Source organism: Heptranchias perlo, chromosome 5, assembly GCF_035084215.1.
Source record: "Heptranchias perlo isolate sHepPer1 chromosome 5, sHepPer1.hap1, whole genome shotgun sequence".
In the NCBI taxonomy this organism is placed as follows: Eukaryota; Metazoa; Chordata; class Chondrichthyes; order Hexanchiformes; family Hexanchidae; genus Heptranchias; species Heptranchias perlo.
This window is the reverse complement of record NC_090329.1, coordinates 4636936-4663802: the sequence shown is the minus strand read 5'-3', so window position 1 is coordinate 4663802 and position 26867 is coordinate 4636936. Positions and strand designations below refer to the sequence as shown.

Sequence of the window (26867 nt, the reverse complement as noted above, 5' to 3'; positions counted from 1 at the left end):
CTCTGCAGGAAAAGTTTGGAAAAGCAAGGCAAAGCAGCACCTCCTTCCCCCACTTCATCAAACTCCCACACTTACCGAACTCTCAGCACACTGTGTATATCCGCACACCGTGCAGTCCGCACTGACAGGCCCCTGTATTTCTACAGTTGAGACTCAGATGAGTCAGGCCTGCCCCACCTTCAGGTACCAATTGAATCTAGCTAACCAATTAACTTGCTGCAGCAGCTCTCTGCTGAAGCCTGACAGAAACTTAGAAATTTAAACTTTTAAATTGACCTTAAACAGTTGAAGCAATATGCACTAGATTTAAAGAGATTAGCCCTTCAACTCCCACACTTACCGAACTCTCAGCACACTGTGTAATATCCGCACTCTCATTGAAACATATAAGATTCTGAGGGGGCTTGACAGGTTAGAGGCTGAGAGGTTGTTTCCCCGGGCTAGAGAGTCTTGAACTAGGGGGGCATAGTCGCAGAATAAGGAGTCGGCCATATAAGATTGAGATGAGGAGGCATTTCTTCACTTAGAGGGTTGTGAATCTTAGGAATTCTCTACCCCAGAGGGCTGTGGATGCTGAGTCATTGAGTATAGTCAAGATTGAGATAGTTAAATTTTTGGACTCTAAGAGAATCAAGGGATATGGGGATCAGGTGGGAAAGTGGAGTTGAGGTCGAAGATCAGTCATGATCTTATTGAATGGCGGAGCAGGCTCGAGGGGCCGTATGGCCTACTCCTGCTCCTATTTCTTATGTTTCTTATATTCTTATGAGTGAGACTAATTGGATTGCTCTTTCAAAAGAGCCGGCACGATGGTTTGAATGGCCTTCTTCACTGCTGTAAGATTCTATGATTCTATCATATGAGGCAAGGCTAATGCAGAGCTTGCAAACTGGATTGTGTGAGAGGCACGCTCGCTGTAACTCACTGACAGGTGTAGTATGTATTTGCTCCATTGGTGGCGTTGTTGCCTTCTACTCAACTCTCTCAGGCTGATTCCTGACTCTGTTCTCAGGCATCCCTTGCAAACAGTTCCAGTTTACGGGCATTTTCAATACTCCTAAGTTTAAATATGTTTAGTTCAGTTAAAACTAAGAGTAGTTTCCCCTCTGGTCTGTACCTCTGTGCAGCATAAATTTCTTTTTGAAAGTGCTCTTGAGCCTTGGGGTCCCCACTGCCAGAGAGAAATAAATAAATAGCAGCCAATCTTTGGAGAGGGTGTGGAGGAGATTTACTAGAATGATACCAGGGATGAGGCACTTCAGTTATGTGGAGGGACTAGTGAAGCTGGAATTGACCTCCTACGAGAAGATTAAGGGGAGATTTAAAAGAGATGTTCAAAATTATGAAGGAGTTTGATAGAATAGATGGGGAGAAACTGTTTCTACTGGCAGGAGGGTCAGTAACCAGAGGGCACCAATTTAAGATAATTGACAAAAGAACCAGAGGCAAGATGAGGAGAATTTGTTTTATGCAGTGAGTTGTTATGATCGGGAATGCACTCCCTGAAAGGGTGGTGGAAACAGATACAATAGTAACTTTCAAAAGAAAATTGGATATACTTTTGAAAGGGAAAAATGTGTAGGGCTATGGGGAAAGAGCAGAGGAGTGGACTAATTGGATAGCACTTTCAAAGAGTTGGCACAGGCACAATGGACCAAATGGCCTCCTCCTCAGCTGTGAGATTCTATGATAAGTCGGTGCCGCACTCCGCCTCCATCTGACACTGCTTCAAAATCTGTTGAAAGGTTCTCTGCCCCGAGATCTGCAGCTTTGTGACATTTTTGTGTCCCTGCATCGAATTCCTCATCAGCCCTTGAGTCCCAGTGATGTTTAGAGGGAATAGATAAATAGAAACTTGTCTCAGCCTCAAAAATTACTTAATTACCCGGTGCTCTGCACTGTTCTGTAAAGTTTATTTTGACCTGCTTGGATTTCATGTTGCTGCTTGCTTGGTGTCATCTTAAATTAATAATTGCATCCCTACTCATGGGTCCTCAGTGTTTGCACAAAAACTTGTATTTTACCTCCTCCACGGCAGCCCAATGATTCATTATTCCTTGTTCCACCCCCCAAACAACCCAAGCACAGACCCATTCTAGTTCTCTGTGTGGAGGATTGTTCTTCCTTCACCCAGCTCGCATCCCCAACCAGAGGAGAGGCGAGCCCTACAGTTTTCCTGTCATACTGTCCGGGAAATTCCTCGGATCTGCTCACGCTTCGCTGCCATCACTTTGCCAGAAGTGCAGTGGAAACCCCGTTTTTAAACGCAAACTGAGTTTCTGCCGGACTTCCGGCAAAGTAACGGCAGTAAAGGGGAGCAGATCTGAGGATTTTCCCATCTAGGGATTTCCGCTGATATGATTGGACTTCACATTAAAACCCAAAAGTGCAAGGAAGCAGAATTAAAACAGCTAAAGTGACAAAACTGCAGAGTTATTTTGGGTTACCAGCTAAATCTTCACGAATATTAATTATGCAAAAATACTGTCCCTAGAAAGAGGGGGGACATGAATCTCCAATGGGGGGCTCAGCAGAAAGAGTTTGGGAACCTCTGCTCCAGAGGAACCAAAATCCATCAGAGTTTAAGAAGCTCCAGAGACAAAGGGGTTGATTGTAACTCCTCCGCCAGGCAGAAACCAAGCAGGGGCGGGGGGCAGTTAAAATGGAGTGAGGGACTTAGCCGCTCTTTCCCCGCTCCAATCTGGCCGACGGTGCAGTCCTCTTTAAATATGCTATTTTAACCAGAGGCCTGAGTGACGGAGCAGCGATAGGTTTGTCCTGACGGGGAAGCCGCCAGGAACAAGAGCCAGGGCGAGAAGAAGGCAGATGGCAAGGTAACTTTTTAAAATTTGTTTTAGTTTCCTCGGGGCCTAGAGGAACAGGAGTGCTTCTCTAGGCCCCACAAGGAAACTTTGGGCCTCCCCTACCCCGGGCTCACCCCCTCTCCCCCATCCCCCCCCGACTGAGATGCCCAATCCTCAAACACTTACTTTGTGCCAGGGAACGTCCCCCGACAGCTGCCCCCGCCGCATGATTTTAATTGCCGAGCGGCCGCTTCCCACGGACTTCCCGGCCATTTGGTCAAGAAATTGGCAAAAGCAGCATATCAATGAGACCTGGCCCGTTAAAACAGCCGAGCCTGCCTGCTGCTGTGGTTCGCTTTGCTGTATTCCTGCCCGGGAGTTAAAATTGAGCCCGAAATGCCATCAGTGGGTAATATCAGTAACTGGTAATAATAAGACTGGACACTTTTGTGTGCCATTTTAATCTGGCAATCGGTTTACCTTCTGAGAGCTCGACCCCTGTTTTACAGAGCTTCCTTCAACTTCAGTTAAATATAGCGTAGTTATGGAAAAGGACAAAGATAGAACAGGAGTAAAAGTTCTCAACTGGGGAAAGGCCAATTTTACTAAGCTGAGAAGTGATTTAGCAAAAGTGGACTGGAAACAGCTACTTGAAGGTAAATCAGTGTCAGAGCAGTGGGAGGCATTCAAGGGGGAGATAGTGAGGGTTCTGAGCAAATATGTTCCCACAAAGAAAATCTAGAGCCCCCTGGATGACAAGGAGCAAACAGAGTAAGATAAGGCAAAAAAGGGAAGCTTATGTCAGACATCGAGAACTCAATACTGCAGAAAGCCTAGAGGAGTATAGAAAGTGCTGGAGTTAAATTAAAAAGGAAATTAGGAAAGCAAAGAGAGGGCAGGAAAAAGTATTGGCAAGTAAAATCAAGGAAAACCCAAAGATGTTTTATAAATACATAAAGAGCAAGAGGATAACTAAGGAAAGAGTAGGGCCTATTAGAGACCAAAAAGGTAACCTGTGTGTGGAGGTGGAAGATGTGGGTATGGTTCTTAATGAATACTTTGCGTCTGTCTTCACAAAAGAGAGAGACGATACAGAGATTGTAGTTAAGGAGGAGGAGTGTGAAATATTGGATGGGATAAACTTAGTGAGAGAGGAAGTATTAAGGGGCTTAGCATCTTTGAAAGTAGATAAATCCCCAGGCCCGGATGAAATGTATCCCAGGCTGTTAAGTGAAGCAAGGGAGGAAATAACGGAGGCTCTGACCATCATTTTCCAATCCTGCCTGGCTACAGGCCTGGTGCCGGAGGATTGGAGGACTGCTAACGTTGTACCATTGTTTAAAAAGGGAGAAGGGGATAGACCGAGTAATTATAGGCCAATCAGTCTAACCTCAGTGGTGGGCAAATTATTGGAAAAAATTCTGAGTGGCAGGATAAACCGTCACTTAGAAAGGCACGGATTAATCAAGGACAGTCAGCATGGATTTGTTAAGGGCAGGTCGTGTCTGACTAACTTGATTGAATTTTTTGAGGAGGTAACAAGGAGGGTCGATGAGGGTAGCGTATTTGATGTAGTCTACATGGATTTTGGCAAGGCTATTGACAAGGTCCCACATGGAAGACTGGTCAAAAAAGTAAAAGTCCATGGGATCCAAGGGAAAGTGGCTAGTTGGATCCAGAGTTGGCTCAGTGGCAGGAAGCAAAGGGTAATGGTCGACAGGTGTTTTTGTGACTGGAAGGCTGTTTCCAGTGGGGTTCCACAGGACTCAGTACTGGGATCTTTCCTTTTGTTCTTTCCTCCCCTCCCCCCCTTTCCCTGGCTCTGTACTTGCTCAAAAACTTTAACTCTTAACATCTTCTAGTTCTGACGAAAGGTCTTCGACCTGAAATGTACTGAGCTTCTCCAGCATTTTCTGATTTCATTACATTTTAACTTGCAATAGGTCTCAGCTAGAATGCACCGCGGTGCAGGCCATGAGAAAAACCAACAGCAATAACAGATGACTGGAAAATACGATTGGGAACACTTGGAAATAATAAAAAAAACATAGAACATTCCTGACATACTATAAGGCCCTGAACTTACAAATTTTTAGCCTCAAATATCTGATTAAGTAGAATGATCTGAAAAATTGGCCCTCTTCAATGTCACCGGTACCTGTGAAACTCCATTACAGTACTGGATTGTGGGTTTAGCTGATCTGTCAAATCTGTTCTAATTTGTCTTTCATTCCCTCACGCTGATGTGTTAAAGTCTCAGATAACATCTCAGCACAGGGATGTTGGTGCTTATCATATCAGGAGTGAATTTACTTGTTGTTTGTACAAATGGTGCAGGAAATTTGAGTGGAAGTCATTTCCGCTGCTTGTACCACTGTAAAACACTTCCCCCGAGTTCCCTTGTGCTTTGTGAGTTGTCCCATGATTTGCCCGCTGAATCCCACTGCCCTAATTTGCCCGTCAGAGTGACAGCCAGTGGTGTAACAGCTGGAGTTCCCTGGGTTTGTACTGCTAATGCACTTTGGATAACTTAGACTGAGATTTATGAGGATCACCTGGTCAAGGTGTAAAGGAGGAGTTTCTGACACGGAAGAGTCTGGAGATTTTAAGTACAGATTTCTGCAGCTGGGAAAGGCTATTTAAAGCCTTTTCTCCCTACACACATCTGGATTTGCATCTCAGAGTCGGACCACTGGCTGATATTTGGATCCCCCTTGTCCTCCTCCAATCCCTATCCTCTGACAGGAGAAGGTGGGGGGGGGGGAGGGGAGAAAAGAACAAAAGGAAAGATCCGAGTACTGAGTCCTGCGGATCCCCACTGGAAACAGCCTTCCAGTCACAAAAACACCCGTCAACCATTACCCTTTGCTTCTTGCCGCTCAGCCAATTCTGGATCCAACTAGCCACTTTCCCTTGGATCCCATAGGCTTTCAGGAACGGACATGTCATTCCCTAAGCAAAGGAGACTCAGGCAACATTTACTGCAAGAGGCATCTCAGCACATGTCATCACTGAAGCCTTCTCTGTGAAGCAAGGTCACAGCCTCAGCCTCCTTCTCCCCAAGTTTCAAATAAAAGGATATTCCCTCAATCCACTTACCCATCCTATCACATGACAGTAGATCAGCCCATCACAGGACAAAACATCAGCCCATCACCACGACAAAACATCAGCCCATCACAGGACAACACATCAGCCCATCACACCACCACACATCAGCCCATCACAGGACAACACATCAGCCCATCACCACGACAAAACATCAGCCCATCACACCACCACACATCAGCCCATCACACCACAACACATCAGCCCATCACACCACCACATATCAGCCCATCACAGGACAACACATCAGCCCATCACCACGACAAAACATCAGCCCATCACACCACAACACATCAGCCCATCACCACGACAAAACATCAGCCCATCACAGGACAACACATCAGCCCGTCGCAGGACAACACATCAGCCCATCACACGACAACACATCAGCCCATCACACGACAACACATCAGCCCATCACACGACAACACATCAGCCCATCACACGACAACACATCAGCCCGTCGCAGGACAACACATCAGCCCATCACACCACCACACATCAGCCCATCACACCACAACACATCAGCCCATCACAGGACAACACATCAGCCCATCAGACGACAACACATCAGCCCATCACACAACAACACATCAGCCCATCGCAGGACAACACATCAGCCCATCACAGGACAACACATCAGCCCATCACACAACAACACATCAGCCCATCGCAGGACAACACATCAGCCCATCACAGGACAACACATCAGCCCATCACACCACAACACATCAGCCCATCACACCACAACACATCAGCCCATCACAGGACAACACATCAGCCCATCACACCACAAAACATCAGCCCATCACAGGACAACACATCAGCCCATCACAGGACAACACATCAGCCCATCACACAACAACACATCAGCCCATCACACCACAACACATCAGCCCTCTTTAGCCCCTACATGACTGTGTCAATTATCATCACCTGAGTGAAGATGTAAGCACCACATTAGTGCAACTTTCCTGTATGACTCCAACCTCCATCAATAAGAAAGTGCCATATCAGTGCATTTTATTACTGTGAATTCCAAAGTGCACACAATCAACCTACTGTTTCTAAACACCATGCTGCCCCTGAGGGCCTTTTCATGCCTTTTCTTAAACCTATTCTCATGCTTCTTCTAGAAGCCACCTGAGGGCGAGGCCTGTTGGAGGGGGTTGGCTGCTCATGCTCTACAAAAGGCTCATGGCACTGAAGTGGCCCTCGTTTCATGGCAACTGGAATCTGGCATGGAGGCTCTGCTGGCTGCATCTCAGGAGCTTGCTCCCGAGCAGCCTAGTGTCCCCTCCCATGTTCTGCTGGTGTGGTGCTCTGAGGACAAAGGGCAGAGGCCTTGGCATGCGCTGCTGTCCTGTACGACCATGGTATCTAGATGTCACCATCCCACTGGGTCCTGGAACTGTGGCCTCACTGCTGAGCGGGATGGCTGGTCGAATCCCTGAAGGCGGCGGAACAGGTAGATAAGGTGGTAAAGAAGGCATATGGGATACTTGCCTTTATTAGCCGAGGCATAGAATATAAGAGCAAGGAGGTTATGATGGAGCTGTATAAAACACTGGTTAGGCCACAGCTGGAGTACTGTGTGCAGTTCTGGTCGCCACACTACAGGAAGGATGTGATCGCTTTGGAGAGGGTGCAGAGGAGATTCACCAGGATGTTACCAGGGCTGGAGCGCTTCAGCTATGAAGAGAGACTGGGAAGATTGGGTTTGTTTTCCTTGGAGCAGAGGAGGCTGAGGGGGGACATGATTGAGGTGTACAAAATTATGAGGGGCACAGATAGGATGGATACTAAGGAGCTTTTTCCCTTCGTTGAGGGTTCTATAACAAGGGGGCATAGATTCAAGGTAAAAGGCGGGAGGTTTAGAGGGGATTTGAGAAAGAACTTTTTCACCCAGAGGGTGGTTGGAGTCTGGAACTCACTGCCTGAAAGGGTTGTGGAGGCAGGAACCCTCACAACATTCAAGAAGCATTTGGATGAGCACTTGAAATGCCATAGCATACAAGGCTACGGACCAAATGCTGGAATATGGGATTAGATTAGACAGGGCTTGATGGCCGGCGCGGACATGATGGGCCGAAGGGCCTCTATCCGTGCTGTATAACTCTATGACTCTATGAATGGCGGCTATCAGATCCTGAAACCCCTGAGACACAGCGGTCAGCACAGCCTGGAAGGCGCTATGCAGGCTGCGGTCTATTCTCTCCCCTATCGCCAACAGAGCTACTGCCTGTGCTTCCATGGAGGTGGAGACACTGCCTAGTTTCAGGTTACTTCTTATCTGGGAATCTGCTGCAGATTCCAGTGAAGCTGCCACTCGCTGCATTGGTGCCTGCAACAAATGAAAATAAAGTCTTGCATCTTTCACAACCTCAGGACATCCCAAAACACTTTACAGCCATTGAAGGGCTTTTTGAAGTGTAGTCACTGTTGTAATGTAGGAAACACAGCAGCCAATTTGCGCACAGCAAGCTCCCACAAACAGCAATGTGATAATGACCAGATATTTGCACTCCCTCAGTACTTCATTGGAGGGTCAGCTTACATTTTGTGCTCAAATCTCTGGAGTGGGACTTAGACTCACAACCTTCTGACAGCTACCAACGGAGCCACGGCTGACACGAAGACGAAGCTTCCGTGATGCTGCTGAAAAGGAGAGCTGTAGATTCGAGAGTCACACCTGTCAGTTGCTGCACATCCTCAGAGATTGACCTCAGAGTCTGAACATAAGAATCATGTTCCTCAAACATCCTTCTTTTCAGGCGATTTCCCATGAGTTTTGAGTCCCATGACTCTGAAGCGATTGGCAACATTCTCCTCAGGCTCTGCCGAGCAGTTAGCACATCCTCAGACACTCCCCACTTCTCCAGGTAGGTCGTGCTCTTGTGAACCACCCCCAGATCAAAGAATCTGTGAGTTAGGGAGTGAGTGGCGCAGATGGTGAGTTGGCAGGGGATGGGGCAGAGGAAGACGGGGCAAGGTTCAAATAAGGGTGTAAGGATAAACCCAGCAACTGCAGGCCAGTCAGTGTAACCTCAGTCGTGGGGAAACTTTTAGAAACAATAATCCGGGATAAAATTAATAGTCACTTGGACAAGTGTGGATTAATTAGGGAAACCAGCACAGATTTGTTAAAGGCAAATCGTGTTTAACAAACTTGATTGAGTTTTTTGTTGAGATAACAGAGGGTCGATGAGGGCAATGCAGTCGATGATGTGCATGTGGACTTTCAAAAGGCATTTGATAAAGTGCCATATAATAGGCTTGTCATCAAAGTTGAGGCCGATGAAATAAAGGGGGCAGTGGCAGCATGGATACGAAATTGGCTAAGTAACAGGAAACAGAGAGTAGTGGTGAACGGTTGTTTTTTGGACTGGAGGGAGGTGTACAGTGGTGTTCCCCAGGGGTCGGTGCTGGGACCACTGCTTTTCTTGATATATATTAATGAATTGGACTTGGGTGTACAGTGCACAATTTCAAAATTTGCAGATGACACAAAACTTGGAAGGGTAGTGAACAGTGAGGAGGATAGTGATAGACTTCAAGAGGACATAGAGAGGCTGGTGGAATGGGCGGACACATGGCAGATGAAATTTAACGCAGTAAAGTGTGAAGTGATACATTTCAGTAGGAAGAATGAGGAGAGGCAATATAAACTAGAGGGCACAACTCTAAAAGGGGTGCAGGAACGAGGGATCTGGTGGTATATGTGCACAAATCATTGAAGGTGGCAGGGCAGGTTGAGAAAGCGGTTAAAAAAGCATATGGGATCCTGGGCTTTATAAATAGAGGTATAGAGTACAAAAGCTCTATACCTCTATGATTATGATGAACCTTTATAAAACACTGGTTCGGCCACAACTGGAGTATTGTGTCCAGTTCTGGGCACCGCACTTTAGGAAGGATGTGAAGGCCTTAGAGAGGATACAGAAGAGATTTACTAGAATGATTCCAGGGATGAGGGAATTTAGTTACGTGGATAGATTGGAGAAGCTGGGGTTGTCCTCCTTAGAGCAGAGAAGGTTAAGAGGAGATTTGATAGAGGTGTTCAAAATCATGAAGGGTCTAGACAGAGTAGATAGAGAGAAACTGTTCCCATTGGCGGAAGGGTCAAGAACCAGAAGACATAGATTTAAGGTGATTGGCAAAAGAACCAAAGGTGACATGAGAAAAATCTTTTTTACACAGCGAGTGGTTGTGATCTGGAATGCACTGCCCGAGGGGGTGGTGGAGGCAGATTCAATTGTGGCTTTCAAAAGGGAATTGGATAAGTAATTGAATGGAAAAAAAAATGCAGGGCTACGGGGAAAGGGCAGGGGAGCGGGACTAGCTGCTTTGCTCTTGCAGAGAGCCAGCACAGACTCGAAAGGCTGAATGGCCTCCTTCCATGCTGTAAACATTCTATGATTCCATGAAGGTGAAGCAGCTGCATGGAGCAGGTGTCCCAGGTCTCATACTTGTCTTCATGAATAAGATCATCATGTGAGACATGGGAGAAATATCTCCACAGCTCTCATCATCATCATTTTCCTCCTCCTGTGTCTCCTCACCCACTCCAGCTGTGCTGGATCTGCAGGGAAGAAAGGTAGAAGCTAAGAGTTTGTGAGTATTATCCCTTTGGAATTAAATCGGCAGAAAAGGTTACATAGAATTACATAGAAATTACAGCACAGAAACAGGCCATTCGGCCCAACAGGTCCATGATGGTGTTTATGCTCCACACTAGCCTCCTCCCCCCACTGCATCTCACCCTATCAGCATACCCTTCTATTCCTTTCTCCCTCATGTGTTTATCCAGCTTCCCCTTAAATGCATCTATTCTATTCACCTCAACTACTCCTTGTGGTAGCAAGTTCCACTTTCTAACTGCTCTCTGCGTAAAGAAGTTTCTCCTGAATTCCCTATTGGATTTATTGATGACTATCTTATATTTATGGCCCCTAGTTCTGGTCTCCCCCACAAGTGGAAACATCTTCTCTACGTCTACCCTATCAAGCCCCTTCATAATTTTAAAGACCTCTATTAGGTCATATCTGATCCTTCTCTTTTCTAGAGAAAAGAACCCCAGCCTTTTCAGTCTTTCCTTATAGTTATAACCTCTCAGTTCTGATATCATCCTTGCAAATCTTTTTAAGGTGGCAGAGAAAGGTGATGGGAGCTTCTGTCTGTATGGTGCTTCAGAGGGATGCCAGCGTGAGGGTGTAGGTGCTCATTTTCTAACCTGGCACCAGCAAGATGCCACAAAACTCGCTCTCTCTTTTGGCAAGAGCAGAGTGAGTGCCTTCTCCTTGAAGGGCATGAGGGTTTTAAAGGTAGGGATGCTCCCTCCGATGCCCCTTTGATGGGCATTGTCTGCTAATTTATCCTGCAGGAAGATAGAGTGAATGAGGATGAGGCTAGCTGTTAAGGAGTATGTGGTAAGTAGCATGGGTGAGGTGAAGTGAGAGATATGGAGGTATCAGCGTGTCAAAGTGGAGGAATGGGTTTTAAGGTGTGCATGTCAGCTATTAGCATTAGGGGAGCTGGGTAGCCATCATGCAGGATGCTGAGTTAGGGCTGTCCTTAACCAGAGTGCAGTGTGAAGGGTTAGTTGTGCAAGTATTGCTTTAAGAGAGTGAAGAATGCTCTGCTGCTCTGGCTGGGCAAGGAAGAAAAGGTGAGAGCGCCCAGTGTGTTACCTTGCCATGCCCTGGTGAGGTCGTTGAACTTTTGGCAGCACTGTTCTGTAATCCTGGGTGTTACGAATTGAACAGCCAGGCGGTGAAGGATGGAATAATAAAGCCTGATCTTCAGTTGCTTCCAAGCCTTTATTCACAGAGCTCCACATTACACACACTGTGCATTCCCTAGATAAGCTCTCATATAAATGGTTGCAAGAAAGTCCCAATTAATACGTACCACCTGAATACAATTAACACTCATTGATATAAATCATATGGATACATTGAACACTGGGGACGAGGGAGTTGGCACTCAGTGCCAGTGCTATCTCCCGCTAGCCAGCATGAGTTACATTCCTGGCAGGCTTGGTGGCACCCACCCAGGAGTCCGTGCCTCCTGCCTTCAGTCTCCTCGAGGAGTCGGGGGTCTGCACCAGTAAAATGTTGTGCTCATCTCCTGGACGGGGCCCTGTCCTGCTGCCCTCTGGTCCATGAGTGGTCATTATTCTGTAGCAGTGTAATAAAAATGTCGAAGACATGCAGTGAAGTTATTGAAGAGTGAAGTGAAAGGGCCAGGTACTCTTCCTCCCTTACCAGTTTGCCCCCCCAGTCTGCTGAATAGAGCACACTGAATTGTTTTTTAAAATGCTGCACAGGAGTCTCTGGATAGTTCAGCTGCTCATACCCATTTTACAAGAGTTTGCACCAGTTCCTGCACCAATGGGAATGCAAATGAAAAGAGACAGGGCACCCGGGTGTCTGTCCCTCTGCAGACCACTGGTGACCACAATCTTAAAAAATGTGCAACAGGAAATTCTGGGCCATTGTTTTTTTTAAATTGTAACCGTGACCCTGCGAAAGATTAGAATCAGCTCTTTCCCCCCTCCTGGAATCATTGTCTCGTGAATACTTATCCAAATGCACCAGATTCTTTACTCTGCCAACTTTAGAACCAATATCGCCCAATGGGCTTTATTACACAAAGGGTGGATCCACCCAGCAATAACGAGCCTCGCAGTAGGCTATCCGTGAACTCTCAGTGCTCTTACTAAGAGTTCCTTCACTGTGTCCAAATTATGTCAGACGCTGACACACCTAGAGCATGTTGACCTAAGCAGCATGCTCCTGCTTCCAGTCTCCAGCTTGTGCAGTGTCAGTCGTCTGGGGGACATTCAAATCAATTTAGCGTTTCCAAATGAATGAGTTAATCCTCACTCAAAGAAACAAAGAATCAAAGAAGTTTACAACATGGAAACAGGCCCTTCGGCCCAACATGTCCATGTCGCCCAGTTTATACCACTAAGCTAGTCCCAATTGCCTGCACTTGGCCCATATCCCTCTATACCCATCTTACCCATGTAACTGTCCAAATGCTTTTTAAAAGACAAAATTGTACCCGCCTCTACTACTGCCTCTGGCAGCTCGTTCCAGACACTCACCACCCTTTGAGTGAAAAAATTGCCCCTCTGGACCCTTTTGTATCTCTCCCCTCTCACCTTAAATCTATGCCCCCTCGTTATAGACTCCCCTACCTTTGGGAAAAGATTTTGACTATCTACCTTATCTATGCCCCTCATTATTTTATAGACTTGTATAAGATCACCCCTCAACCTCCTACTCTCCAGGGAAAAAAGTCCCAGTCTATCTAACCTCTCCCTATAAGTCAAACCATCAAGTTCCGGCAGCATCCTAGTAAATCTTTTCTGCACTCTTTCTAGTTTAATAATATCCTTTCTATAATAGGGTGACCAGAACTGTACACAGTATTCCAAGTGTGGCCTAACTAATGTCTTGTACAACTTCAACAAGACATCCCAACTCCTGTATTCAATGTTCTGACCAATTGCTTCCAACTCCTTGATTTTACCTTCCATTACATCTTCTTGTTCCTTCCGATTTCCTTTACACACTGTCTTAACTTTTGTACCATGCTTTTATACCTAATGTCAGCAGTCCAGTTGAGTCTGAAAGTACAAGGATGTATATAGAGGATGTATTATGGAGCCATGGCATCAACATAATAAGCAACAAATATATACAACCTGATAATCTGTAAGTGACAAAATCAAAAGCTCTTTACCTTTCGCAACAAATTTATCTTATCAGTCTTCATATTCTTTTTATATAATATACTAATTAATTTGGTAAGTTAATAGGTGAAATAATTAGAAGTATCTATCCAATTCCCTTTTGAAAGTTATTATTGAATCTGCTTCCACCGCCCTTTCAGGCAGTGAATTCCAGATCAGAACAACTCACTGCGTAAAAAAATGTTTCCTCATGTCGCCTCTGGCTCTTTTGCCGATCACCTTAAATCTGTGTCCTCTGGTTACCGACCCTTCTGCCACTGGAAACAGTTTCTCCTTATTTACTCTATCAAAACCGTTCATGATTTTGAAAATCTCTAATAAATTTCACCTTAAGGAGAACAACCCCAGCTTCTCCAGTCTCTCCACATAACTGAAGCCCCTGGTCCCTGGTACCATTCTAGTAAATCTCTCCTGCTCCCTTTCTAAGGTCTTAACATCCTTCCTAAAGTGTGGTGCCCAGAATTGGACACAATACTCCAGCTGGGCCTAACCAGAGTTTTATAAAGCTTTGACATAACTTCCTTGCCTCTATTAATAAAGTCCAGGATCCCATCTGCTTTTTTAACAGCCTTCTCAACGTGTCCTGCCACCTTCAAAGATTTGTGTACATACACCCCCAGGTCTCTCTGTTCCTGCACCTCCTTTAAAATTGTACCATTTAGTTTATATTGCCTCTCCTCATTCTTCCTATCAAAATGGATCACTTCACACTACTTTGTGTTAAATTTCATCTGCCATGTGTCTGCCCATTTCACCAGTCTGTCTCTGTCCTCCTGAAGTCTGTTACTATCCTTCACATTGTTTACTGCATTTCCAAGTTTTGTGTCATCTACAAACTTTGAAATTATACCCCTCTATAACCAAATCCAACCATTCTGCTTTCTGTCCTCCAGCCAATTTTGTATCCACTCTGCCACTGTCCCTTTAATGCCATGGGCTTTAATTTTGCTAACAAGTCTATTATGTGGTACTTTATCAAATGCCTTTTGAAAGTCCATATACACCACATCAACCACACTACCCTCATCAATCCTCTCCGTTACTTCATCAAAGAACTCAAACACGATTTTTCTTTAACAAATCCGTGCTGACTTTCATTTTTTAGCCCAGACTTTTCCAAGTGCCAATTCATTTTGTCCCTGATTATTGGCTCTAAAAGTTTCCCCACCACCGACGTTAGGCTGACTGGCCTGTAATTGTCGGGTTTATCCCTCTCCCCTTTTTGAACAGGGGTGTAACATTTGTAATCCTCCAGTCCTCCAGAACTGTCCCTATATCTAAGGAGGATTGGAAGATTGTGGCCAGATCCTCCGCAATTTCCACCCTTACTTCCCTCAGTAACCCAGGATGCATCCCATCCGGACCGGGTGACTTTTCTACTTTGAATACTGCCAATCTTTTACATACCTCCTCTTTATCTATTTTTATCCTCTCCAATATCGCTCCTACCTCCTCCTTTACTGCTACAATGGCAGCATCCTCTTCTCTAGTGAAGACAGATGCGAAGTATTCATTTAGTACCTCAGCCATGCCCTCTGCCTCTTTTGTCCCTAATCGGTCCCACCCTTCCTTTGACAGCTCATGCACTTTGCTAAATGTACCTAGTATTAGTGCCTGGTGCAGCAGTATACCTGGCTGCTCTATTAATTCATGAGTTACTTCCTATCACTGCCACATGACCTACTGGATTCTACTCTTCTTTCACCATGTTTAGGACTCTACAGAACAATGTTAGGGGGGGGGGGGTTAAATTGGATAACCCCTGAAAACGGGCACAGGGAGTGCTGTGCACGATTAACCCATGTCCGGTCATTACGATGCAGGCAACGCGTTAAATTTGAAGAATGATTGCGTCTGGGAGAGAGCGAGCACCAAGATTCTCTCATGATGCACTGGAGGCCTTGGTGCAAGAGGTGGAGAGAAGGAGGGTCATCCTGTATCCGTGGGGTGGGGGGGGGGGAAGAGGGGGGCAGGAGGCCCTCCAGACATCTGCTCAAGAGGCAGTGGGAGGAAGTAGCGGAGGAGGTAAACGCCAGGAGCATAGCTCCAAGATCATGGATGCAGTGCAGGAAGAAGTTCAATGATTTAACACGAGTTGTCAAGGTGAGTGAGTTCAAGTTTCAAGTGGCATATCCTACCAACTGCACCAATAGCCTCATCCACTGCTCAATGCACCACACCCCCACCACCCATCTGTCAAAAATCTCTTTCAATCCGTACTGAAACGTTCAAATCGTATGCTTTACCTCACCCTTACACGCTTAGCAATGTCACAAGCCTCACACCCACAACTCACAGTTCACACACACTGGCAACTATTCAACCATGACAGCTTCATCACTGAAAGAACGTAAGAAATATCAGCAGGAGTAGGCCATACGGCCCCTCGAACCTGCTCCGCCATTCAATAAGATCATGGCTGCTCTTTGGCCTCAACTCCACTTTCCCATCCGATCCCCATATCCCTTGATTCCCCTTGAGTCCAAAAATCTATCTCTCAGTCTTGAGTATACTCAATGACTGAGCATCCACAGCCCTCTGGAGTAGAGAATTCCAAAAATTCACAGCCCTCTGAGTGAAGAAATTCCTCATAATCTCAGTCTTAAATGGCCGACCCCTTATCCTGAGATTATAACCCCTAGTTCTAGACTCTCCAGCAATGGGAAACAGCCTCTCAGCATCTACCCTGTCAAGCCCTCTCAGAATCTTACATGTTTCAATGAGATCAACTCTCATTCTTCAAAACTCCAGAGAATATAGGTCCATTCTACTCAATCTCTCCTTATAGGACAACCCTCTCAACCCAGGAATTAATCTAGTGAACCTTCGTTGCACCGCCTCCAAGGCAAATATATCCTTCCTTAGATAAGGAGAGCAAAACTGTAAACAGTACTCCAGATGAGGTCTCACCAAAGCCCTGTACAATTAGAATCATAGAATCATAGAATCATAGAAGTTACAACATGGAAACAGGCCCTTCGGCCCAACATGTCCATGTCGCCCAGTTTATACCACTAAGCTAGTCCCAATTGCCTGCACTTGGCCCATATCCCTCTATACCCATCTTACCCATGTAACTGTCCAAATGCTTTTTAAAAGACAAAATTGTACCCGCCTCTACTACTGCCTCTGGCAGCTCGTTCCAGACACTCACCACCCTTTGAGTGAAAAAATTGCCCCTCTGGACCCTTTTGTATCTCTCCCCTCTCACCTTAAATCTATGCCCCCTCGTTATAGACTCCCCTACCTTTGGGAAAAGATTTTGACTATCGACCTTATCTATGCCCCTCATTATTTTATAGACTTCTATAAGATCACCCCTTAACCTCCTACTCTCCAGGGAAAAAAGTCCCAGTCTGTCTAACCTCTCCCTGTAAGTCAAACCATCAAGTCCCGGTAGCATCCTAGTAAATCTTTTCTGCACTCTTTCTAGTTTAATAATATCCTTTCTATAATAGGGTGACCAGAACTGTACACAGTACTCCAAGTGTGGCCTCACCAATGCCCTGTACAACTTCAACAAGACATCCCAACTTCTGCATTCAATGTTCTGACCAATGAAACCAAGCATGCCGAATGCCTTCTTCACCACCCTATCCACCTGTGACTCCACTTTCAAGGAGCTATGAATCTGTACTCCTAGATCTCTTTGTTCTATAACTCTCCCCAACGCCCTACCATTAACGGAGTAGGTCCTGGCCCGATTCGATCTACCAAAATGCATCACCTCACATTTATCTAAATTAAACTCCATCTGCCATTCATCGGCCCACTGGCCCAATTGATCAAGATCCCGTTGCAATCCCAGATAACCTTCTTCACTGTCCACAATGCCACCAATCTTGGTGTCATCTGCAAACTTACTAACCATGCCTCCTAAATTCTCATCCAAATCATTAATATAAATAACAAATAACAGCGGACCCAGCACCGATCCCTGAGGCACACCGCTGGACACAGGCATCCAGTTTGAAAAACAACCCTCTACAACCACCCTCTGTCTTCTGTCGTCAAGCCAATTTTGTATCCAATTGGCTACCTCACCTTGGATCCCATGAGATTTAACCTTATGTAACAACCTACCATGCGGTACCTTGTCAAATGCTTTGCTGAAGTCCATGTAGACCACGTCTACTGCACAGCCCTCATCTATCTTCTTGGTTACCCCTTCAAAAAACTCAATCAAATTCGTGAGACATGATTTTCCTCTCACAAAACCATGCTGACTGTTCCTAATTAGTCCCTGCCTCTCCAAATGCCTGTAGATCCTGTCCCTCAGAATACCCTCTAACAACTTACCCAATTGTAGCAAGACTTCCTTACTCTTGTACTCCAATCCTCTTGCAATAAAAACTAACATGCCATTTGCCTTCCTAATTGCTTGCTGTACCTGCATGCTAACTTTCTTTGTTTCTTGTACGAGGACACCCAGATCTCTCTGAACACCAACATTTAATTGTTTCTCACCATTCAAAAAATATTCTGTTTTTCTATTCTTCCTACCAAAGTGAATAACCTCACATTTCCCCACATTATACCCCATCTGTCACCTTCTTGCCCACTCACTTAACCTGTCTATATCCCTTTGCAAACTCTTTGTGTCCCCCTCACAGTTTACTTTCGCACCTAGCTTTGTATCGTCAGCAAACTTGGATACATTACACTCAGTCCCTTCATCTAAGTCATTAATATAGATTGTAAATAGCTGAGGCCCAAGCACTGACCCTTGCGATACCCCACTGTTTGCAGCCTGACAACCTGAGAATGACCCTTTTATCCCTCTTTCTTGCAGGAGAAGGTGGCGCATAACAGGCAGCAGCAAGAAACTGGAGGAGGACAAGTGCACCTACACGTTCTAACCCCCATGGAGGAGTCAGTGTTGGCTGTCGTGGGAAGGCCTCATGAGGACGGCCTCAACCGGGATCTTGGGTTCATGTCACACTACACGTAACCCCACCAGCGAACAAATGTTATCTGTTTTTAATATAACGGGTCATTGACTGTCTTCGTTCTGTCTCTCTCTTTTTTTTTCTTTTTTTTTCCTTTTTTTTTTGGGGGGTTGTATATTCAGTGGCCTTTTAGATGACACCTTTCTGTCTGCTCACTGTGATTGCCTTGGCAACGGGCAGTAATCACCAGGCATTGTTATGTGATCTTAAAATGCGAAGGATTCGAAATTGTCACTTCCACACCGCCTGAGGAAGGGGAAAGCCCCCGAAAGCTTGTGGGATTAAAAATAAAATCGTTGGACTATAACTTGGTGTTGTAAAATTGTTTACAGTCATGGGAAGGGGCATTGCTGAGGCCATGGCCATTGGCGGTGCTGGAGGGTTTGATGATGAGGGTCTCGTCATATCTAATCCTCCTTCTCACTTCCCATTTCTCCCTCATTCCACAATCTTTTCTGATTCACAAATTACAGATGGTTTAAGCATGTACTTCTTACTTCTCCTCTTCCCTAAACACAACACAACCCTTGTCAATTTTTCATTTCAGATAGCCAAGAACTGGAACCTTCCCCGTCAGAGGAGGCAGAGGAAGAAGACAGTGATGATGAAGAGACACCGTCACTCGATCTTACACTCGCAGCCACCAACTCAGAGACTGACACTGTGTGTACTTTGGAGGATAAGATAGAGGAGGGATCTGCACGTGGCCAGACACCGTGCACAAGTGCGCAGGAGCCAGGGTGGAGGGAAAGGATACCACAGGTGCCAGCTCGCCGGAGGGCGAGGTCGCTCACTAATTCTGTTGCAGAGGATTCAGATGAGGACTTCAATGGGCCAGGCTACAGAAGAAGGTTTATGGGCGTACACCAACAAATGCTTGGGGCACTGAAAAGTCTGCCAGAAAGCCTGCGCACAATGTCAAGGAGCACGGAGGAGTCCAGCTCGAACTTGGCACAGGGCTTTGTGCAGAGCTCGGAGCCCATCCTGTCCAACATGGAACGGGTGGTCACCTCCATCAGCACACCTATGGAACCCACCATGATGCAGCGTCTGATGACTGATGTCACAGCATCCATTGCAGCACAAACAGCTGCCATCAAAGGTATAACTGTTGAGTTGGAACTCTGACTGCTGCTATCATGGCTCTGGGTACCACAGTTGAAAAGGGCTTCCAGGGCATCACAGCAGTCCAGCAAACTGTTCTCCAACAGATCATCGTGATTGCTGAGGTGCTGCCCGGGGAGAATGGCAGTGGATCCACGGAAGACAAACCTGCTGTCCTCTCTCGGGTTGACAGTATTCATACTCCCATCCTTGTCACTCTGCCAGTGCCCTTGCTGTTGCCTGTCAGCCAGCCAGGCCAGACTGCTGCAGTCTAGGCCGAGATGGTGCAGTCTGAAGCCGGGCCCTCCCGGCCCAGAGCTGCTCAAGGTCATCCTCCAAGGCCATCTGCACTTTCCTCCATTGAAGGTCAGCAGCCTCCCACCACCCATGCTCCAGCCACTGGGGAAGCACCTCGTAGGAGCACTAGGATAGGTAAAGGCACACGGACAACAGGCACTAAGGGAATGTACAAGGGTGAATAGTCTCATTTTGTTTGCATAATTTCATGAGTTAATTTATGAATATGCATTTGAATTTGCATTTGGCAGTGGTTTTCGTTTCTGCAATGAGCTGAGGGAGGAAGCAAAGTGTAATCATATGGAGGACGATTTGATGGTATGTGAGAGAGGAAAGGTGAGGAGCGTGGGACTGTGGGAGAATGGGGAGGTCTGCTCCTCCTCGATACACTCTGATACCCACGCAGCAGAGAACCGCAGGGCTCCCCCAGAGTGGTCCATGCAGCGGAAGCATTGCGCGAGGACACCGATGGTCTATGCTATGATGTACCTTACGGCAGCATTGCCCCTGTTGTAGGCTTACTATCGCAGAATGAACAAATCCTTACTGCTGCCAGGATAGCAAGCATTGACCTGCAAGATGCGCTTCCTGTGGTCGCACACCAGCTGCACATTGAGGGAATGGAATCCCTTTCTGTTTATGAATATGGCCGAGTTCAGATAAGGAGCACGCAAGGCAATGTGTGTGCAGTCAATGGCACCCTGCATCATGGACAGGACAAACTGCTTTCTATTAGACTGCTTCTCTAGACAGGACAAATTGTTAGACAATCAGTTACATCTGGTCTATATAAAACACACAGGTAATGAAACTTCTAGTTAACAAAATACAGTAACAAAGGCACTTTGAGTTTTGTGATGTTCTTAGTCCCTAAAATAATGAAGATACCAGGCATTTCCCCACAGGAAGAGAAATAAACTATAGTACCAATCATCTGACTTTAATAAGGCTGTTTCACTAGTTGAGATAAACCTGCCACACTGTTAATATTATTTTATTTGCTGGAGGGCAAGTAAAGGAGCAGGAAGATTATTAAACTCTGTGATCATCGACACCCCACAGGTATGTAGGCTGTAGAGACACATGGAACATCTGCTGAAGGCTGCATGTGAACAGGAGACGAGCAATAAGTGGTCCAGCTATATTATGGGTGCATGTTTGCATTTCTTCCACAAGCCATCTTTCCAATCTCTCTGAATGAAATTGGCAATTTAATAACAATTAGGGCTGAATTCTATGCCAAATATGAAATGGGTTGAACTTGCCCAAGCTCATGTCAGAGAGGCATCAATTTACCGGTGCTGGATTTACCCTTCCCAGGTTAACTTACTCCACCAGTTTATTTCTGTTCATGTTCTGTGTGAGACAGAAGTGACCATGTCTCACATTGTGTATGATGATTGCCAACACATATAAGGTAAACTCACAGGTCCCACATTGCCTGCAGGAAGTTGTACTCAAACAGAGCAGAAATTGGAGATAGGGTGGAATCGCTGTATGATTCTCCAACTCAACAACAACTTGCATTTTTATAGTGCTTTTAATGTAGTAAAATGTCCCAAGACGCTTCACAGGAGCAATTTTCAAACAAAATTTGAAACTCATGCTCTCTTGGAGCACTGTCCCCCAGAGGGAGCATAAGATCAGTGAATTAACCAAGAGCCTTGCTTAATAATTGCATAGAAACTCACATATCCTGGTGGTCTCAAGCTATTGAAATATTAGTTGCGTTACTCAGGCCTTTCAGCCTCATGGCCAGTTTTTAATAGTTTAAGAACATTTTTTTGTTATGTTGAATGTCAACTTCTGGACACCAGAGTTCACTTTCTTTATTAATAGCTTGAAACTTAGATCTCCACATCACACAAACATCAGTACTTTGCTTGGAGGGATTTTAAAGTGAAATGAGGAAGAGAAATAAGAATCAATATGCTCTTTGAGGATCACACTGCATTTGACTGGTGGTTCGCTCAAGAGATACGGGTTTTATCTCTGCTTGATCCACATTTATATGAATTCTAAATAATGTCTTTTGTTCCTTTTCCAGTTGGTAATGATACCAGTCAGATGAAAGGATGTCAAAATGAATGAAATATTCTTGTTCTTTTTAAGGCAAATTTCGTGAAGAGTTTAAAACTGCGTTCTCTTGTTTTTTCCGGACGGATCGTCGGAACGAAGAGCGACTCAGCAGAGGCCGAGCGAGCACCGAGAGCCGCAAATCTTTGACCACACAAGTCTGCCACTTGGATAATGTCTCCAAAGTTTCAGAGCACGTAGTGCTTACCAATATAACCACATTACAGACCAGTGGTCTTACTACGGACCACATCTGGTGACAGCGACAATGTTTGCAGTGTTCGTCTCAACAATGGGTCTGACCTTTATTACTTACTTTAAAATGCTGTTTCGAGATTACCACAATGAATGTTGAGAGCGAATGGAACTTGTGTAGCAATAGGAGATTTTCGGACTTGTAAATTGAATCATTAAAACTGCCCTCTCACTGGCAGAAAATGACACTGCTCTCTTGTATTTTTGTAGTGAATCATAAAATCATACAGCACAGAACAACAACAGCAGCTTGCATTTATATAGCGCCTTTAACATAGTAAAACATCCCAAGGCGCTTCACAGGAGCGTTATTAAACAAAATTTGACACCGAGCCACATAAGGAGATATTAGGATAGGTGATCAAAAGCTTGGTCAAGAAGGTAGGTTTTGAGGCACGTCTTAAAGGAGGAGAGAGAGGTAGAGAGGTTTAGGGAGGGACTGTCAGAGCTTAGGGCCGTCAATGGTGGAGCAAAGAAAAGCAGGGCAGCTCAAGAGACCAGAATTGGAGGAGCGCAGAGATCTCAGAGGGCTGATAGGGAGGGGCGAGGCTGTGGAAGGATGAGAATTTTAAAATCGAGGCATTGCCGAACCGGGAGCAATTGTAGGTCAGCGAGCGCGGGGTTGATGGGTGAACGAGACTTGGTGTGAGTTAGTGTGCGGGGCCGCAGAGTATTGAATGAGCTCAAGTTTACAGAGGGTGCAAGGTGGGAGGCCGGCCAGGAGAGCATTGGAATAGTTGAGTCTAGAGGTAACAAAGGCATGGATGAGGGTTTCAGTAGCAGGTGAACTGAGGCAGGGGTGGAGACGGGCGATGTTATGGAGGTGGAAGTCGGCGGTCGATCTTTGCAAAAGCACAGAGCTTGAGCACAGAGGTTGGGAAAGACAGAGAGTGAACCTCTAACAGAGTGAATTGTTAACAGAATGAGGACTTTCAATTGGGAATTTGGTGAGTGTGGGAAGGAGATGCGGGGGGGGGTGTGGGGAAGGAGATGCTAAGTGGTTTAAACTGAAGAACTACAGACTAAGACTGAGCGGAGCATAAAGGGAGCCGTACGGGGATTCAAAACAAGGCAAGGAGGAGCGCCGAGAGTAATTCAGTAAGTATTTTGATCATTGGTTAGTGTTTTAGTATCAAACAGTAAAATACCTTAAAGCTAAATAAAGTTTAAATAACATTTAGCTAACATGGCAGGACACCTGGGGCCCATTGCATACACACCCTGTGTCATGTGGGAACTCCAGAATACTTCATGTGTCCTGAAAAACCACATATGCAGGAAATGCCACCAACTGCTCAAGGTTGAGCTCGAGCTCAGCGTTTCTGAGCTTGAGGGGCGGCTGGCGTCACTACAGTGCATACAGGAAGCTGAGAGTTTCATGGATAGCACGTGTCAGGAGGTGGTCACCCCACAGCTACAGAGAGTTCAGGTGGAGAGGGAATGGGTGACCACCAGACAGACTAGGAGAAACAGGCAGGGAGTGCAGGAGTCCCCTGGGAGTGTAGCACTCACAAACCAGTATTCAGTGTTGAATCCCAGTGAGGGTGTTGTCACTATGGGGGAGTGCAGTCAGGAGCAAATCCACGGCACGTGGGAGACTCGGCTGCACAGGGGGGGCAAAAGAAATGGTGTGGTTATCGGGGATTTGATAATCAGGGGGATAGACAGGTGTTTCTGCAACCACTGACGTGAGTCCCACATGGTGTGTTGCCTCCCTGGTGCCGGGGCAAAGGAGATACTGAGAGGGTGCAGGACATTTTGAGGGGGGAAGGGGAACAGCCAGAAGTCATGGTCCAAGTGGGAACCAATGACATAGGAAAGAAAAGGGTCGAGGTTCTGCAGTCAGAGTTTCAGGTGCTAGGAAGGAAGTTAAAAAGCAGGACCTCAAAAGGTAATAATCTCTGGATTACTCCCAGTGCCGTGCACTAGTGAGTATAGGAATAGTAGGGTAAGACAGGTTCATCTGTGGCTGGAGCAATGGTGCAGGAGGGAGGGCTTCAGATTCCTGGGGCATTGGGACCAGTTCTGGGGCAGGAGGGACCTGTTGAAGATGGACGGGTTGCACCTCATCACAGCTGGGACCAATGTCCTCGCAGGGAGGTTAACTAGTGCTGTGGGGGAGGGTTTAAACTAATTTGGCAGGGGGATGGGCACAAGGATGAAACAAAGGAGAAACCAGGTGCACAGAGGACTGGGAGGGACAAGTAACACTAGAGTAAAGAATAGTTCAGAAATAGAAGGGATCAATCAGGGGACAAATGCGAGGCAGTCTAAGATGAGATTGGTGTGCCTGTGTGTAAACACACGTAGTGTGGTAAATAAGGTTGGTGAGCTACAGGCACAAGTCGCCACATGGGACTGTGATATAGTGGCAATGACAGAGACCTGGCTCAAAGAAGGGGAGGATTGGGTATTTAATATTCCTGGCCACAAGGTATTCAGGAAAGATAGGAAGGGGGATTGGCAGTGTTGATCAAAGAAGCTATTATAGCACTGGAAAGGGATGATGTAGTTGAGGGATCAAAGACAGAATCTAGTTAGTTAGAATTAAGGAACAATAGAGGAATTATTACACTATTGGGTGTATACTATAGGCCACCAAATAGCGGGAAGGAGATCTTGGATGTTCAGGATGGCAGGGCTCGGATCAGTGTGGACACTAGATTGAGTTGGGAGTCTGGGGGTGGTAGTGACTATAGTGGGAGTTTGTGTGGGACTATTTATATAATCAAAGTTTGGAGGTCAAACTAAGGTTGCGTTGTGGGTCTGGCGTAGGAGCTGAGGCAGATTTGGATGGGAATTGTCCACAAGGGCGATTGTGTATAAATCTGCATTGGTTGTTCCTGCTGTTCAACAGTCTATTGCACAAAGCAAAAGCAGTCCATAATGAAAAGACAAATAATTCTGTTTAAATCCAAGCTTCATTTGTAAGACAGAACTTCCATAATGACAATCATTAGAGAGCTCCATTTTTGGTCAGCAAAAACACCCTGGGAGAACTTTATATCTGTGAGACAGAGATTCAGGAGTAGAATCAGGGCTTGGGATTAGAGCAGGGAATACAAAAGTGGATTCAGTTACAGTGATAGCAACAGGAATTTGGGGGTTTGAGTGGCAGGGTTGAGTCCTGATTGAAAGAGTTTGTTGGTAGACAGATGATGAAGGGTGCAGTGCGTGGAGCAGTGGATGGGGCCAGTGGTGCAGTTGGGAGGAGACGCCACTTGACAGTTGACCTCACTCACCTTGACCACTTGTGTCAAAGCATTAAACTTCTTCCTGCACTGCATCCATGTTCACCGTCCTATGTGCCTGGCATTGACTTTGTCCCGTATTGCCTCCCACTGTCAGAGAGGGGCGCAGCTGGAGAAGGCCCTATGCCCTCATCCACATCTGCTATCCACATTGAGGCGGAGCAGGAGAAGGAGCAGTAGGAGGACGAACCCATGGGCAGAGCAGCAGCTCACCTGGCTGCTCATGAGGCCAGGGAGTCACTGATATGTGAACAGTTCTCGTAAGATCAGAAAGTAAGAGAGTCCAGTCCTCACACCACCTGGATAGAGCAGACCCAACACCAGCTCCCCTCCCTCCCAGCCCTCCCTGCACAAAACAGTCCTGCAACTACACATACACCCATTGTAAAGTGACCCAATGAGTGGCATCAAGTGTCGCCGTTCATGGTGAAGCTCATGAAAGGGCCTTATTACAAAAGCCAGTCAAGAATGGGCAAGACGTGGCAGTAGTGGTGAGTATGATAAGATCTAATGTGACTTTAACATAAACCAAATATAAATGGAAAACATGACAGTCTGTCAGACACCCTTCGTGATCACAAATCCTTAGACTTCCTCTTCCTACCGCTTCTACGTGGTGCATCCCCTGTGGCTGCAGCAGAGGTAGTGGCAGGATGCTCATGGCCATGGTGGGACTGCGTAGATGCTTTGGGCCTACGCCCTCTGGGTTTTGGTCCCCGTGAGAGCCCCTCCAAAGACTGCGCTAGCTGCATTGTGCAGGGGCAGACTCGGCCACCTGGAGAGGAGGCAGCATTGTGGGTACTGGTTGAGAAAGGGGCAACAGGTGAGATGTGGGAGCACAGTACTTGCCCTCTTGTGCATTTTGCGCCATCTCCTAGAGGGGGAGAAAGTACAGACATGTGAGTGAGTGAGTGAGGGTGAAGTGGTCAGCCGATGAATGCTTTGGTTTGGTGAGACTGACCGTGAAAGAGATGGATCAGAGGGTGAGTATCAGACAGACATCACATTGGATGAGGATTGGGGTGTGGTAGTGGTGGGGTCACAAATGGGGAAGTGAGGAAGTGCTCAGGAAGTGAAGGCAAGTTGAGGATGGTGTGAGGAGTGATGTGATGGAGTAGTGTTGGCAGTGCAGAATGAGTTGGGGGGTGAGGGGGGTGTGATGTACACCACAGAGTGTAGGAGAATCAGTAAGTGTACTCACTTTTCCTGACCTAGTTAGGTCATTGAAGCCCTTCCTGCACTGGATCCAGGTGCGGGATGT

At 46.3% G+C, this 26867-nt stretch overlaps 1 protein-coding gene across 1 annotated transcript in view; it reads left to right on the top strand.

Moving 5' to 3' along the window:
- hcrtr2 (hypocretin (orexin) receptor 2) overlaps positions 1-22480 on the top strand; it is a 113219-nt gene extending 90739 nt beyond the window's left edge. Inside the window, exon 7 of the mRNA XM_067983947.1 lies at positions 22137-22480. Within this exon, the coding sequence (XP_067840048.1) occupies positions 22137-22360 (224 nt within the window). The 3' untranslated portion in view covers positions 22361-22480. The remainder of the gene's footprint in view (positions 1-22136) is intronic.
- The last annotated feature ends 4387 nt before the right edge of the window (positions 22481-26867 follow it).